This window comes from Hippocampus guttulatus, chromosome 4 (genome assembly GCF_054856545.1).
Source record: "Hippocampus guttulatus isolate MCC_2025c chromosome 4, RoL_Hgut_1.0, whole genome shotgun sequence".
Taxonomy (NCBI): Eukaryota; Metazoa; Chordata; class Actinopteri; order Syngnathiformes; family Syngnathidae; genus Hippocampus; species Hippocampus guttulatus.
The window spans coordinates 11712656-11730671 of NC_141264.1; the positions used below are offsets into that span (position 1 = coordinate 11712656).

Below are 18016 nucleotides of genomic sequence, written 5' to 3' on the forward strand. Positions count from 1 at the left end.
AGGTTCTGCAATGATTAATCTTGACATGCAAGAGCATCTTAACAAATTAGAAAACCATGGAAAAGTTTAAATTGAAAAAGTGAAACTTATATACAGTAAAATAAAAAAAAAATCCTGACAGTGATATGTTCTTCAAGCCCCCACTCGTCTTAACACGGCATTCTCAACTCAACTCGACTCAATTGTATTTATAGAGCACTTTCGAACACCCATCGCTGCATACAAAGTGCTGTACATGGAGCAATTTAACATATACAATAAACAGTAAAACAAATTGGTAACAAAGACGGTAGAAAGCCCCGAACAGTAGAAACAAGAACAAATCTAAGTCATGCTGTAAGGCATTCTGATGAATATTGCATTTGTGGAAAATGAATTAAGCAGAATAAGCCACAAAATTTTATCCATCCTAGGGGGCGGACATTTTGCCACCTAGTGTTGACTCAAAATGACATCACAGTGCCTCAGGGCTCAGGTTGCGAATGTCACATGCCCCCCCTTGCTGCAGTGACGGCATCACATCACAGCTGTTACATGACATTGTTACTAGTTTTGGGATTAATCATAATAATATTGAAATGCCAGTCCAACCCCGCCCACATCCTCCATGGTGTGACACCCCTGAGTGAGGCTGCTTCGAATGAAACTACGTGCCATTGACCTTTCCTCTGAAACAGTCAGCACACTTATAAAGATAATCTTTATAGCTTTAAATGCCATCTGAGTTTACTGTTTGGATTTCTGGGCTACTGATGTGTGCAGTATTTTCAGGAACATGAGTGTAGGTCTTGGGATGGCTGATATTACAGTAGGACAAACTGAATCAATGATGCATATTTCAGGCTGTGGGAAGCTGACTCATGCTACTGTTTTCCAAACCATGCATTGCTATAATGCTATTTAAAAGTGATTGTTTGAAACATGCAATTTTCCCAGGTTGTAATCTCAGTGTTTTTTACACTTTAGCAACAGCAACTCGACAACCACAACCGACTGTGCATTGTTAGCAAACCACCATACGGCTTTTGGACTTCTGCCCAAGAATTCATCGAGGGGAACGTACAATTAAAGATATACATTGGAGACACAACTAAGATATAGGAGACAGCGTTTTGATTAATTATTCACGATTCAGATGCACTGTCACCGGCAATCGCATTATTATTATAATTATACAATTATACGTTTCTTCCATCGCCTGATACCTCGGACTTCAGTATTGCTTTAATATGTCACGCTGACTCTGAGCAGTGTTTGCGTCATGTTGCAATGGACCAATGGGATTAGACAGTGTTTTCACGTATTGGTTTGCTCCGGCGGAAGGAGTTTTAGATTCTGCCTTTTGCCTTTCAAATGTCAAGGGAAGAATGTGAGCGTTCCTTGTATTTTGATGAAATTGCAACCTCAAATTTTCATCACAATTTAGTCGAGTATCATTCAATAGTTTGTTGATGTGTTGTTATTTATATCCTTAATCCGTCACCCCTGCCTGCCACTCTGATGGTTTGGCCCGATTTCCCTCCGTTTCAAGTTGCGCCTGCTCCTCTGCGACTGTGGCTGCGTCTCCTGGCCTCCTCCGACCTTATCCACTCACTTTGGCGTTCTGAGAGGGAATCTGGACCAACGACCGAACATGGCCTCTTTGTCGCTACGAACGATTGGATTATAAATACACAAGTGTTGCAGGTAAGCGCGGCTGTTCCTCACTAGAAAGCCTGACATTGGTTGCACGTTCACGACATTCTTCATGGTTCCTTCGGAACCGCGAACTGCACCTCTTCACACGTTTGCCAACGTCACGCTCTGTTTATTTCCCTAAACCGGACAAACAACACAAGGACACTGGCCCGAGATACAAATTGACATCACATAAATGAAAGTCACAGAGCTGCAGTGATGATTGGAGCGAACGTACTGTTGGCTTTCGGTCGTTTTGAGACCGGACAGGCACAGCACAGGCTTCTTAGCTCATGTAACACATTGGGTGGCTGCTGCGGTGTTATTCACGTTAGATCTGCTTTAGTGACACATGCTCCATTTGTGAATGGGTTAATTGCCTAATTATAATTTGGCCAATGACTTGACGCATGAGTCATTGCTGGTTCGATAATATGCTATACATGCATTTTTTAATTGTCTGATTGTAGTTGGTAGTTGTGCACCACTCTAAACTACATCCACACAGAGGAGTTGCTAAATTTATGTTTCTGTGTAAATCAATGTTAAAGACATGGATTATGTCACATTCCGAATGTGCACATAATCTAGGGGCTGGACATTCACACAATAATAACAAGTTTCATTATTTTGTCCACGTTCTTTGGCTGTCATTTGTAGCTGATAATTGGATGTACTGTAGTTGTATTTATTGTATATGTTAGGGCATTTGGTTCTGAAACCAAGCCTTCAGAAGTACCCGCTCACCTCATACTGTAGGTTGCATTCACAAACGTGCACATTTCCTTTGTTGAATGACTGAACATTTGATCCAGCTGTAGTCAAGAGAAAGATGGCCCATATTAGATGCATACCTTACATACATTAGCAGACATTTCGTTAAGTAAGTCTGCGAATTAGAATGGAAGAGCTTGACATACTGAACAAGTTTATCCCATGTCTCTGTCAGAATTGATTAGTACATATATTACATTTCGTTGTTACTTTTCTTTTCATATTTGCATTGAGTTGTGGTGCTGTAGAAGTCAGACTGTAATTTAAGGGTTTTGTTGCACGGAGGGACGGATGGACAGACAGCAGCACATACTGTCCATCTTTTGAAAGGATGTTATAATTAGGGATATCTCAATCACTTGTTGTTGTTTGTGTTTTTTTGCACCCGAGTCAGTGACATGACTGTAACAGTTGGAAGTCAGCATGGTTTGATTGGTCGCGCCTCCCAGGGACACCCACGGATGGTGTCATAAAAGGCGACTGTTGTTGCATTACCATCTTGGAAGCCAAATCAGTGTAGCAACAGAGTTAATCCAAACCTCACACGTCAAAATGATGATATAATAGAGGATTGTATTGTCGAGTCGGCATTCTTAAAATGCACAGCTCTAGAGTCGCCTTGAAGTGACGTCATCATGCAGCGGCGCCGCTTCATAAGCATTCCCTCTTACCCTTTGTTAGTCAACTTACCCTGCGATGCTAGCAAATGTTTGGGCTCCTTTTTTTTGGTTGTTTGAACAAACCGGTCCTGTACAACCGGTCTTAAAAAGTTGCAGCTTGAATAAATGACATGTGAAATCTTGTGTGATTGTCGTTTTGTAAGAACCAGAAATTACATTATGGAGGATAAAAACAAGCAATTGCTCTTTTATTTTGCAATAATGACTTTTAAAAGTTGAGAAAGTAAATACATAAAAAAAAAATTCTTTTAAATATCAGCCAAATACACCACCATCCATCCATCCATCCACCCACCCACCCAGTTTGACTATAACAAATAAAAAGCAAGTCGCGTGCAGTACTTTGTATGCAGTACTTGTCAAGAAAAGTCAAGCCACTAATACATTTTAGAACAGGGTTGTTAAACACATTTTTTTGTTGCATGCTTGCAACACATTTGTTGCAAGCCACATTGCAGTTATCATTTCCCTTGGAGGGTTGTTATGACTGTGAAGCCATCTAAAGAAGTGAAGAATAACGGTTTGATCAGCTGTTGTTGAATTTACTGAAATGAGGGTTTGGTAACATGAAAATGCTTACAATATGTCTCTTATTTATTACATATGAGAATTTGAAATATTGTTCCAGAGTTTAGCAAGAATCATGAAAGTTGAAATGTTTGATTTGCTTTTGTGGGCTACATAAAATGATGTGGTGGGCCAGATCTGGCCCCAGAGCCTTGAGTTTGACATCTAGCTTTAGAAGTCAGTAACTTGGCATACAACTTGACACTGCAATTTACTGTACTTCAAAGTGAGTGGATTGTTATACAGTACCTGTATGTGATTTGTGGATAGTTCTTAAAAATGTTTTGGGAGTTTTTCTCCAAAAAATATTTTTTTAAATATGATGCCCAATAAATACACAATTTAAAAACAAAGACAAAACTAATAGTAAAAGTAATAAAAGGTGTTGGACTGTCAGCATCAGAGTGTGTCATTTACATTTTTTGAACCGCCTTGAAAAGTAATTCGACGGCTCTCTCCAGCCATGGTGCACTTGAGCGCTGCTATCCGCAAGCACTGGAGCTGCCGCTACTAAACTCTGCCAACGAGCGACGTACAATAAAGTATCTATCTATTAAGCCATCCATCCATCCATCCATAGGGCCCTTGACATCTGGAGCAACAGTTTGTAACGGCAATATCGGCGCCTCCAACATAGTCTGCAAGATGAGGCAAGTTAGCCGTGAGGGTGCAACCTGCTGCCGGAAACAACTTCAAAACAAAAGCTTACCAAGATAGTAATGTCTTCTCCCTGCATTGGCGTGTTACTGTATTGGTGGCGGGTTACTGTGATGCGTAGCATGAACAATTGTTGCTCCGGTTGGCTTGACTTCTTCCTGAGTGTACATGTAAATAAGCGGGTACTCGAGACAGAAAAAAATGCCTTGCACCCAGTTTTGAATTGCGGTACTCGAATTAGTTGAAGATTCGTTTTACCTCAAATTAAGGCAATTTATCGCCCGAACCTAGCATCGCCCGGTGACAGCAGTGGTGCTGGTGTATGTAATGATATCAAAACATGGATTAATCCCTAGAATTTGCTCTGGATTAGATTTATGTCAGGGCATTTCCCATGCCATGCAATTCAGAAGTAGGCCATTAAGTTAAACACATTCCTGAGAATAGGCCGATGAGTGTTTACATTTTGCTAGTCTGCTGACCCTTGAACACTGTAATAGAGCTCTGCAATCTTGCTTTTCCTTCTGCGAGCGATGAATGACGCTGATTATCTGGACCAAAGCATGCCCTATTGAGAACTTGTATGCACTATATGCAACATTTGGTGATGTTTTGAACCCCGTACTTCTGAAGAAAAGTAACTTGAAAATCCATTAAGATCGTACATTGTTGTTTTGTTTTCACACTTAATTACTAAGTCTCCGAATTACACTTATCAGTAAATGTGAGGACGAGGCACATCGGTAAAGACACACACACACACACACACAACACTTAGCTCAACAATTTAGTATGTTCTGGCTGTTAGCAAATGCCGATCAGGGCATCAAATTGGAGTACAGCTCTCCTTAGCTTCTTGCTTTTATGTGACAGTGTTTCTGTTTTGCTTTCCCCAAAACAGTTGATCTTTGCCCAGTCAATTAATCTTTGCCCAGTGTAGCTGCTAAATTAATCATGTGTCAAGAAACTCGCCTTGGGGGGAGGGGGGCATGACTTGAATCAGCTTGTTTGCACATTTTCGGAAATAGGCAATTTATAAAACATTTACTCGGTTGTCTAATTTCACACTTGATAGAGACCCAAGTGTTTGTATAGAATGCATCGGGTACAAAGGAGTGGCATTAACAGTCAATGTAAGGATGTCAATATGTACCACCTTTCTGGGATAATATTGCTCTTGGTAACTATACCACAATGGCAAGCTGTATTTTATAGGAGATAATTAAATGTGGATGCCTTGAAACAGGTGGTTTCTTTGCTTGACAGTCTTGCTGACTGAACTAATCCTACCAGAGTGGACGTCTTTACCCCGCTGATATTTATATGCTTGCTTGATGTGGTCTTCAGGTTTCACTGATCATATTAGATGTCTGTCCTGGACCCCTGTTGACTTAGAATGCAAGGTTCTCTAATGAAATCCAGCCGACATTTGGCGACAGAATGTGGCCTGTGACTGAAGGACCCACCACCCCGCCCCTCTTCACCCCAAGGAACCGTTGTGCTGTCCATGTGCACCAGCCACTTTTTCGTTTTTGGCACAGCACATTTCTGTCAATGAAATGGGATGATGTAGCTTTGTTTTAGCATCGTACACTGAGGCAGGTTAAACATCTTAATAGTGGACATTTTTTTGCCATTTCATTGCAAACCACTGCCACCTACAGGACTAGAAGTACCGAATGTCTGGTCAAGTTGTATTTCAGTTATCATTTAAACTGTTAGCACCTTGAATTGGATTCAGTTCATGCATAAAATATTAACTTTTTAATGCGTTTAGTAATTTCATTTTTCATAGTCAGTGATAATGAACATCTTTTCATATCTGACAGTCTTCAAACTGATGTTGTCATATGAGCAACTTGCTTCGCCCACGCACTAGATTAGGGATCGCAATTGGTGATGTGATGGGATTATGGCATGTTGTATGTCCCCTCAGTGCTTTCCAATTTTATTTTATTTTATTTATTTATTTTTTTCTCCAGCATAGTCTCCTAGCACTGCCACACACTTTTCCCATCTGTGCACAGGCTTCCATATTTCCTCAGCGTAAAAATCTTTGGACTGATGTCTCAGCCAGTCGCTCACAACACTTTTGACTTCGTCACATCCAAACTTATAAGAAAAGATAAGAAAACCTTTATTAGTCTCGCAATGGAGAAATTCCCGATTCACAGCAGCAAAGGTATGAAAGGAAAAAGTAGGACAACAAAATATAGGAGCTGCTGGAAAGGCATTTTGAAGTCAAAATAACAAAAATAACACAACACAACACATAGGACACAGACAGTCGTGCAATTTTCTGCATACACTTTGTTGTCTGAAGCAGTTCTAGATGAAAGAGGAGAGGATCAAAGTGTCCTTTCACCAGTGGATCAGAGATGTCATGCTGAAAATGTGCACACGTCTGCTACAAGCTAAGTTTTGAAAGCAAACACGAAGCTGTAGCGTCCATTGACGAAAAAGAGATTGGCTCACATCTCCTGTCCCATGTAAATCCACTTAAATTCCAAGCCGCGACTCCCAGTCCCACATCCGCATCGGCGCTCCGCGCTAACGCTCCTTTCTTCTCATCATTGGCTCCTCAAGACTTACATCCATCCAGCCGCAGACCGTTCAACAGCACCGATCTCTCCGCTGAACAAACCGGGGCTGTGAAAAATGCTGCCCATAACAGGCGCAAGACACAAGCGCCCCGGGACTGTCCAGCCACGACAGTCAAATGGCATTCCTCCCAGGCAAAAACAGTGCTGCCGAGAAGGCGCAACCACCAAGCACAGAGTTTCCTCCTTGATGAATGTCATGGCCAAAAAATGCTGAAAAAAGTCCACATCAGGTCCACACGACGTAACAACAAACACAGTGACAAAACAAACCAAAAAAAGCAAGGCTCATAAGAGCACTTGCCGACGGCTGCCTACTCGGGCGCCATCTTGACTTCAAAGGTCTTATGTGCCAATGACTGAACTGCTGAGGCAGGTCAAGAAAAGACATTAAAAAAAACCGCAGGAGTCATCGGTCAGGAGTCGTTTGGCATCATGACAACGCAAGGCCTCACACAGCAGCTCAAACGGTGCACACCATCAATGAGCTGGGCTGGGAATTGCTCCCTCATCACCCTTACAGCCCAGACCTTGCCACTTCAGACTTCCACCTGTTTGGTCCCTTCAAAGCGTTCATGAGAAACACAGTTTCAAAGTGAAGATGAAGTTTCATTTGATTTCTCCAAATTTGCTTAATGTAACCTATTTGTGTATCCATTTTTGCTACGACCACCCCCCCCCCTCCCTTTTTTTTTTTTAAACGCAAAGGCTGAACTAGGTTTTGTCTGTGTTATGCATAGTCTTTCATTACACGTCCTAGTTCAGTAGGAGGTTTGGAGTGTGCGGGTAACCAGATCCACGACACTGTGCAATATCAGCCTTTGCGGTGAGCAAATGCAAATGAGCAAAACACGGCAATCCACATGCATGATAGATAGGCAGCAAGCTGTGTGTGCTATTGATAGCAACACGCCTGTGCGTCAGTGTTCTGTTATAACAGATCCGGTAGTTAAAACCATCGCAAATCGTTGCCAGTGATGTCATCTAAATAGTTACTTTGAAGTTGGTTGCGTTTTGCATTCGTTATGTAATAAATTGTAATTAAATCATTCAACCAGAATACAGTGCTCATGGCTGAACATTTGGACCCACTATGTCACTGTATTATGTGTATACTAATGGTGTTACTTGTTAAGCAATTTTTTTGTGGGGGTGGTACTTGCTGTAAAAAGTTTGAGAACCACTGCTTAACTTGCATGGTTGATATTATTATATTTAAGTTTTGATAGGTCAGGGGGTGCCCAACCTTTTTTTGACCGAAAATCGACTTTTCAAGCAGCCAACCTCCCACCATCGACCCGTTACCGCACGTGCCTGTTTGTGAAAAGGTGAGCCTACCCGAGTGGGAGATCTGGCACAGGGAGGCAGGGATGCACTTTTGTAACGTGTTAAGTGCAGACGCATCACTATTGCAGTTCGCATCTATTGCATCCCCAAGACAATTTCGACAGACAAATTGGCCACTTGCCAGTGTAGAGAATGTGGGAGATACTTACCTTGTCACTTCCTGTTTCAGCTCGTAATTGACAATGTGGCGAATGGGGAGCGCACGTCCGAGAAAATGTGTGAGTGATGCCCCGTTAAAAAGGTTTACTCCAGCTCAAAAGCGTGATCTGATTTTCTTTGGTTAATTCTGATTACATTTTTATTTATTATTGCTTTCGTCAGATTGAAGTTACTTCTGGGACCACTGTGGGGGGTTTCTTTTACTAACAAAAGTTACCAATGATATTGTTCATGTATGAACATGTTATGTGAACAACTTTATTTAGTTGGTCTGTGAGCATTATTGTTTCTCCTTTGCTCTTCGTTTTTCTTTTTTTTCTGAAACTCAATGTTTAGGTTACTCATGAAATAAACATGCGTGTGTGCATGCAACACTTTGTTTTTTCTTTTCTACCCCCCCCCCCCCCCCCCGACCCCCAATTCTGCTGCTGTAGACTGCAAATTTCCCCAGTGTGGGACAGATAAAGGTTATCTTATCTTAACATTTTCTTCTTGAAACATATTCTCAAAGTAACATTTATTTGTTGAGGAATATTACGGCTCATTAACTCAAGGCAGTCTGTACTGGGCGATTCGTGTGACCTAAAAAAAATAGCAATAGATTTCTCTAACGATAACTTGCACATCCTTAACATTTAAAACAGATAAAAAAAGGAAAGCCAATTAATGTAGATTATGTGCTCATATCCTGAAATCATGTAAATATAATTATACATAGTGTCTAAGATGTGCAGTAAAATTTGTACAAATCCTGCATACTGACCCTGAGAGGTGTCTGAGCTGTTCCGCCATTGCAGTACACCTCTAATGTAGGTGATCAATGGTTGCCACATAACATTGACAGAGACGCTATTCTTGCTGATCACAAGCCATGTAATATGTATTTTTCCCCTTGAAGATATCATTTGAGCATCTGAAAACTACTCTCTCAAATTTTAGTGACCCGCTGTTCACCATTTGTCCATGATACAAAAAGAGGTGCATTTTTTACCTTGTCGACCAACGACAAGTCATTTGCTGTCGAAATAAACCTTTCTCAAGCGTTGCATTAGTAGTACAACTTTTAGTTGAAGTAACAACTAGGTGGTGACTTGAACTAATAAACCCTTTGATTAAACTATCCATTGTTTAGACAAAAAATATTCTTCTTTCCGCTTGCAATTCTGCCGTTGAATGAGTGGCGAAGGAGAGGAGTCACAACAGAGCATGGGCAAGGCAGGACGCAGTGCCATTTAAGGATACACGCCAATGAACACAGTGAGCCTAGTCATCCCAGCTATTTTGGAACTGTGGTAGTCGGTAAACAGTTTAGTACATCACGGTTACATTTGTGGTTTTGCAGTGTCATCCCAAACCTTCTTTCCTTTCTGGTATTCCTCATATATATGTACAGTAATCACTCGTTTATTGCGGGGGTTACGTTCCAAAAAGAACCCGTGATAAGTGAAATCCGTGAAGTAGGATTTATTTAAAAAAAATGTGAGAGGGACAATAAAGTTGTACTTGGTACTTAATAGTCAGCCCTATTTTTTACAGTTATTATGCAATACTGAACTATGTATACAATGCAGAGGCGATTGCTCTAAGACTGCAAGGGAAGCTGAGCTTCCCCTAAAATGTCAAAAAGTAAGTGATCAAACATATGTGTGTACGTACAATTGTGTGATAATTGTGTGCCATTAACTAAATATGCGCAACAACGCGCTCAACCTTTGTTCTGAATCAGCTTCTTATTACTGGTTACCACGCGACTCTCTTCTCATTCATTCCCGCAGCTTCACTGTGCTTTAAACTGTGTGGACGCTGAGCGACGACCGCGTGGACGCTGGGCGTCTCAAGAGTTCAGTGTAGTTTGTCCCAATGCATTGAAACGAGACGAGTCATTGGAGAAATGCTGGTTTTGTCCCACTCAGCTTTTCTGCATGATGATTGATGATCTGTCTGAGGCTGAATCTCTTTTTGATTGACAGCGAAATGAGCCAATCACCAATCTTATGGTGAAGGCATCCTTTTCATTTTTTTGAAAAGGAACGGACACATTTTATGATGTAGGCCGAAATTGAGCTTCCCCTCCTTGACAGACCGGCATCCGCCACTGATACAATGAAACCAAAGACCAAAAATTTGCAAAGGTAAATTTGGCAAGCTGTGCAGAGACGAGGTGTGGAGACCGTTCACGTTGGTCAGTCCCTTAGCCGATCAGGATGCAGAACACAATTCACAGTTTACAAAAAAATAATTTAAAAAAAACTGCACAAAAAAAAAATCCTTGAAACAGCGAAGCCGCGAAAGGTGAACCGCGTTATAGCGAGGGATTACTGTAATCCCTCGTTTATCGCGGTTAAAGGGGACCAAAACCACCCCCGATAAACGAAAATCCGCAAAGTAGCGACCAATTAACATAAGATAAGATAAGAAAACCTTTATAGTCTCGCAATGGAGAAATTCCCAATTCACAGCAGCAAAGTTATGAAAGGAAGAAGTAGAACAACAAAATATAGGAGCTGCTGGAAAGGCAGCCACTCTCGCGGCGCCATTTTGAAGTCAAAATAACAAAAATAACACAACACAACACATAGGACACAGACAGTCGTGCAATCTATACAGGTAAAAAAAAAAAATGTTTTTTTAAATCCGCAAACAGTCCGGGAGAAGTTGCAAAACAACAGCGAGTCACATAGAGCAACATATACAGTACTGTACTCCATGTATATTGATTTTTTTTTATGTTTGAAAAAATCCGCGATGCACCGAATCCGCGATAAACGAACCGCGAAATAGCGAGGGATCACTGTGATATATATGTATATCTATATACAGTATATGCATGTATATGTGTATATACTGTATATATATATATATATATATATATATATATATATATACACATACAGTACATGATAAGGTACAGTTAGTTAGTGTTTTGTAAATATTTTTTCTACCCAGACTAACATGATATGTAATTGTGCAGGATGTGCTAGCGGTTTACTGACATATGTGACCCTGTGTCCTACTCTTACACAATAACTGGGACTAAATTTGTGCATTTTTGTGGACAAATGTGGACGAGACAAAAATGTAGTTCACTAAATAAAGACTGAGCTAGAACTCTGGACATTTTTAGTTCATGTACAAAGACGAGACGAAAATTATATGATTTTGTTAAATCCTGTCTGCCTCCTCTTCCTTGGCTAATCAGCTGTTATGCCAATGTAGTTAGACCTGAAAAAAATGCCAGCGAGAGCACACACAATGAAAGAGGTACAACATTACTTGCTTGTTTTCATTTAAGGTTTTGGGAGGGGTGGGCGCAAAAAAATAAAAAATAAAAAAGACCTGCATTCATAACTAGTATGTGACGATGCTGGAAACGTTTATTTTATTTATTTATTTATTTATTTATTTTTTTGGGGAAGGGCAGTTTTGCTAATGAATGACTTCCTTTGGAGAGCAAATAACAAATTTTAAGAAGCATTTTTTTTTTCACTTTTACTTAGGTTTTTATTAAACAATAAAAGTACAACAAAATAACGGCTGGTTGAATGCCGGGCTGCGGTTATCTTACATTTCAGTATTTGAGTATCCCACTGAAAATTATCTTGAATAAATCATGTACCACTTGTTAGCGGGCTAGTTATTGCCATAGCCCATTAATGTTGTACTTGCTTGATTGTGACTTAAGTGCAATGTTGGAGCTTGCTTTTACCTGAGCTTTCGCACATCAAAGTCAGAGAATTTGAATTTGCCCAATATAATCTTATTGCCAGTGTTTTACTGAGTTATTTATTTGAAGGAAGTTCCGCCACACTATTCGCAAAGCGTGCGTATGCCACAAGCGTACACTCATTGCTTATGCTACTTATTTTTCGTGGCCGGACTCAGCTGCGCTCAAAACAGTTGTGTACTCCAAACCTCTCTTCTAGTCTCGGCAAGCTCTATGTCACACACTTGCTGTAAGACAGGTATTCATCGTCCTTTGAAGATACAGGATGTTGCCATCGTTTTTCTTGGATTGATGTTGCTATTATCGCGAGAAGCTAACATTGAAATCCTGATGGAATTTTCGATTAATTGTCCGGGCTAACTGGATTTTGTTATGACGCAGACAACACCGTACTGTGTTTTTGGGGGGTATTGCTGTCTGCTGCATTTTAGTCTGTACCTTAAATGGGCGTCTACACTTGCCCGTGTGTTTCCTGTTTGGATCTGTGTGGCTTCAAAGCCCCTCCTGTGTCTGGTGCTTCCATTCGTAGATAGAGAAGAGTTTTATTTTTCTTTCAAGTCTTGTCTTTTGTGAAAAGGACCTTGGTTGGTTGGTTGTCTTGCCAGCTGATTTAGTTGTGAAGGTTCCTTGAGGTTTCATACACAAAGCAAGTTCAGTCACTAACCTCTGACCATGGTGTTACATGTGCAACGGAATAATGGTGTTTGTTCTTCATTCGTCACATCCTGTAGTCATGGACATATGTTCCATTAACTTCTTCCACAGTGACTTTCTTTTTCCCCACCCAACTTGATAGAGAGCACTAATTCACCAAATCACACAGAATGCTACATGGCAATGCTTGTTCTCCAGCCAAAAACATCAGTAGTATGGTGCTTTGTTCCTGTTTGTGTTGGATTTACTCAATTTATCTGGCTACTGGAGAGTTTACCATGTCTGCTCTCCGGCCGTTCTTGACAACAGCATTTGATTTTGATTCATGCTGCACCATCCAGCAGAAGTTTCATTTAATGTATTTCTCTTTCTTTTCCTGACAGAATGAGAATGCCCGAGGGAGGCAGTTAGAACCTTCCACTTGAGAGAGAAGCTGACATCATACAGGGCTGTGGTTGGACCCAGAGACCCCTTTTTATGGGGGGGTGAAGGGCCCTATCAGCCTTGTGTGAGTCTGGACCATGGGGGATGGAGGCATCAGTGCAACGGGAGGAGAAGGGGTCAACCAGTCCCACGTCCTGTTTGACAAATTTGTCCAGGCAACCACATGCAAGGGCACACTCAAGGCCTTCCAGGAGCTGTGTGACCACCTGGATGTCAAGCCCACAGAGTACAGGGTCTTTTACCACCGGCTCAAATCCAAACTCAACTACTGGAGGGCCAAAGCACTTTGGGCCAAGTTAGACAAGAGGGCCAGCCAGAAGGAGTATAAGAAGGGCCGTGCCTGTACCAACTCAAAGGTATCTCTCACGTTTGAACCACTACTGTAAGAAGTGATTCCGCTGTCTGTCTGGGCTTTCAATTTAATGATTGGTGATAACAACCCACAGTTGGGAATTGTTTCAACTCATGACCCAAATTAGAAGTTTGATCTCATCCCAGGGCCAAAATGATGACCATGTCATGGGCTTACAATACTGTACAGCGACAACAGAGAACACAATCAAGTTTACAAGTCAATATAAAACCCTTTGCCAAGAGCTTGTGTACCATAGTTGGTTTGAAAAAAATAATATATGAGAAGACAAGAAGAACTCATTCACCAAAAAATGTTTACCGAATTGGGAAAGCAGTAAAAGTTACTCAATAAAATATTTTTGGGGTCCTTCCCCCTTAGTGCCCCAAAGCTGGTTAAGGCTGCCCGATGTCAAAACAAGACCCCGTTGACGCTCAATGCTACCCAATATAAAATTGTTGACTTTATTTTTCTAACTTTGACGCTAGTGTCTGATCATTGGCGCTGGACCGTGTGGCTTACGAACAGCCATCGAGCTCGCCTTCCTGGGTGCCAAAGTGGTGCTGTTGGAGAAGAGAGATGCCTTCTCCAGGAACAATGTGCTCCACCTTTGGCCCTTCACCATTCAGGACCTCAGGGGGCTTGGTGCCAAGAAGTTTTACGGAAAGTTCTGTGCCGGTGCAATTGATCATATCAGTAAGTTGCTGACAGCACAATGTGACAATCTATTACGGTTTTGATATGTTTTATGAAATAATTTGCCTGAAATTCGTGATTTGGAGGAGCAACAATGTCATTGTCCTTGTTTTGTAGGTATTCGTCAACTTCAGCTCATGCTGCTTAAAGTGGCTCTCCTCCTGGGCATTGAAATCCATGTCAATGCAGAGTTCAAGGGGCTTATTGAACCTCCCGAGGACCAGGAGAGTGAAAGTGAGTCATAAAATTGAAAATCAACGTGCTTTGGTTGAAGTGCAATATTTGCAGTTTTCTGTAATGTTGCATTTTTGTGTGTATTACAGGGATAGGCTGGAGGGCTGAGGTCCACCCCAGGACACATCCCGTCAACGAATTGGAGTTTGATGTGATCATTGGAGCGGATGGAAGGAGAAACACGCTGCCAGGCAAGTCGTCCTCTCCTTTTTCTTCAGCTGTGAGCACGTATTCCTTCAACAAGTGAGCAAACAAAAATGGCAACGTTATTCTTGGTTTCCTAGGACATAAATATGTACATCATTTTCAAATAGACATCTGTCATCCGTGTATGTGCTGACCTTAAGACCACACACACAGAGTTTGTGCATTTTGCTTCGACATACTGTAATTCTGCTCTACTCTATACTGTAAATCGATACCATTATTCAGTCCCCATGTGGCTCTAGTTATTTCTACAAATTATGTAGCTGTGTTTGTGGTTAATAACAGATTACATGAAATCAGAAATACAGTACAACTTTTAAAAGATGTAAGGTTATTCCGCCTCTGTCTAAAGTGTTCATCTGCTTTATCATTTAGGTTTTCGACGGAAGGAGTTCCGTGGCAAACTTGCAATCGCCATCACGGCAAATTTCATCAACATGAACACGACAGCAGAGGCTAAGGTTGAAGAAATCAGCGGAGTGGCCTTCATCTTCAATCAGAAGTTCTTTCAAGACCTCCGAGAAGCGACAGGTGCAAATTGCAGAAAATTTTGCAGAGCGGTTCACAACTCGGTATACGTAATCAGATGTTCAGCCTTCTCTCTCATCTCTCTGCTCACCCTTAGCAATTTGTCAGTCCAATTATAAAGCTTTGATACCAGTTTTGTCCAAGTTTTTGCTGTCATGGCGATGTTCCCAGAGCTCTGTTATGTTGTGCTCTGTGTCGCATAATTGCCTCTCTTGTCCTGCGCCGGAGGCATAGCAGTCTGCTGCTGCAAGGGGGAAACGTTTCGGGTTTGGTGTGTAACACTCCTTTTATTTTATTATTATTATTATTTTTTTTCAATTGGTCTTTTTAGGTATTGACCTGGAAAACATTGTCTACTACAAGGATGACACACACTACTTTGTGATGACTGCCAAAAAACAAAGCCTGCTGGAGAAAGGAGTCATTCTCCATGTGAGTGATTAAAAAGCTGATCGCGTGTGTTTGTGTGTGTTTGCGTGTGTTCGCGATGGAGAATTGTCAAATACCATTAAAACGGTCTAGTAGACAGTAGCTTCACGCACGTACAGGCCGACACCGTTTGATTTTTCAGTCCTCCCTGTTTTCCTCACCAGCCTAATGGTCTAACCAAGCCAACTGTGGCGAGGACTCAGCTGTCAACTCATTAATCTTTGTGCACATTGCGATATAGACATTTTCTTTCCTCTCCCTGGCTCACATCCACAGGAAAGCGCCAAAACAAATCTGCCTTCCTGTAAAAACATGACTCAAGGTGTGTCATCATGGCTACAGGTGTTTTGTGTTAAAATAACAATTATCCATCCTACTTAAAAATCTTTTTGATGTGCAGGTACACTTTAGGCGAGTGGGAACTGTAGAAATGGCCGACAACCTAAAAGCAGAGGAGGAGGAATAACGTATTTGAACAAAGTTAAAAACCATGTCTCTCCTCTGCTCCATGGAAAGGGAGAAATGAGGACAGAAAATGCTGGCAGGAGAGAAGCGAGGCTACATAACTCTGTCAGGATATATCAACTGACAGCTTCCACCGCTCTCACCTTCTGCCAGTTCCAGCCTGGCATTAGACAACCCAGAGAGCTTGAAACTGGAACAATGTACCTCCCACCACCCGCGATGAAAACGGGTCACTCCCAAAGCATGCAGTGATATGACGCTACTTGTTTGAGAGACTTGTAAAGAACAGTTCATTCTACACATGGACGCTGAAAACGTTGAGTTGCACAGTGATTTATGACAGGCGCTGAATATTTTCAGAGTTGAGCTGTGTCTTCACGTGCCATTTCTTACTTATTTCTTCTTTTAACATGCAATGCAGTGACAATATTCATATGTATCTCTGTATTCATGACCTTTTAAATTGTTCTGTCCACTTTGAGATCCAGACGCTTGGTAAGTCTGATATGACAGGAATTGCATTGGTTTTTGTGTAGAAAAGAATCTCAACATACTGATCACATTACTACTTGCTATGGTTTTCATTCCTTCGTAGTCACTTGAGCAATAAAAGCTGCCTTACAATGCAAATGGCCATTAAACTATTGTGTTGAATCATATGTGGTGGCATGACGGTGGTATGTGCAGGTTATAGAAGTTGTACCTCCAGAAAGTCACATCTAGACATTATGAGCCATGGCCAAATAGTTTGCTATATTTGTCAGTGTAATGTCAAGAGTTTGGAGATTGGAAAAGGTCCCAAAAGAGAGGCCAGGACACCAGGAGAGGTGCAAATGGCAACAGCCCAGTAGCAGGATGAATGCGACTATAGCGCAAGGAGGAACAGGAAGAGCTGTCCGAGCCCTACTAATTGACCACGAGCATGCAACTTAGGCTTTTGTGTGCAGGTTTTTGTTCTCATTTAAGTTTTCCCATTGTTTTTTTAGCTGTGTAGCATCACCCAGGCCATTATAAGGCCATTGCACATTGTAACGGGATGTAAATCCAGACTTGCTGCGATTTAAGAGTCATCATTGACCACTTCCTTTTTTTGTTACATCTGCAGGACTATGCGGACACAGAGCTGCTGCTTTCCAGAGCAAATGTGGATCAGGTTGCCCTCTTGTCTTATGCCCGTGAGGCGGCCGATTTCTCAACGAACCACCAGCTTCCCACTCTCGATTTTGCAATCAACCACTACGGCCAACCTGATGTCGCCATGTTTGACTTCACCTGCATGTATGCATCGGAGAGTGCCGCCATGGTGCGCCAGCGTAATGGCCACAAACTGCTGGTGGCATTAGTGGGAGACAGCCTGCTAGAGGTAAGCGGTATTTACATTGCTGCTCATTTGTATTTGCTCTTCCGTGGCCATATTTGGGAGTTGAATCCGTTGCTGTCTCCAGCCCTTTTGGCCCATGGGTACTGGCATTGCCCGAGGTTTCCTGGCAGCCATGGACTCAGGCTGGATGGTGAAGAGTTGGGCTCAGGGAAAACAGCCATTGGAAGTGCTCTCTGAGAGGTGAGCGTGTGGAAACACTGATACAGCCACAGCAAACTCAACTCAAACGTATGTGTGCATTCCTCTTCAAATACACCCCTTGAATCTTGGAGTGGTTTACTCGGAAATGTGCCTCTGTGTGATTTGAACAATCCGTCACCCCTATGTTATTACTAATCGGATGAGAGGATCGAAATGGAATGTGACTCCTCAGTTGCTGTGTGTACTCTTATATAACCAAGTTAATATGGTGGTAATATGGCCTGTTTCCATGGTTGGGTC

The 18016-nt window shown here is 41.8% G+C and overlaps 1 protein-coding gene across 4 annotated transcripts in view; it reads left to right on the plus strand.

The window, feature by feature from the left end:
- mical3a (microtubule associated monooxygenase, calponin and LIM domain containing 3a) overlaps window positions 1-18016 on the plus strand; it is an 82348-nt gene that overhangs the window by 16841 nt on the left and 47491 nt on the right. For all 4 annotated transcript variants that reach the window (XM_086109138.1, XM_086109136.1, XM_086109137.1 and 1 more), the window contains exons 2-10: window positions 1532-1686; window positions 13223-13639; window positions 14124-14331; window positions 14449-14565; window positions 14655-14756; window positions 15148-15303; window positions 15632-15732; window positions 17300-17557; window positions 17640-17755. In XM_086109138.1, coding sequence (XP_085965264.1) covers window positions 13361-13639; window positions 14124-14331; window positions 14449-14565; window positions 14655-14756; window positions 15148-15303; window positions 15632-15732; window positions 17300-17557; window positions 17640-17755 — 1337 coding nt within the window. In that variant the 5' untranslated portion in view covers window positions 1532-1686; window positions 13223-13360. The remainder of the gene's footprint in view (window positions 1-1531; window positions 1687-13222; window positions 13640-14123; window positions 14332-14448; window positions 14566-14654; window positions 14757-15147; window positions 15304-15631; window positions 15733-17299; window positions 17558-17639; window positions 17756-18016) is intronic.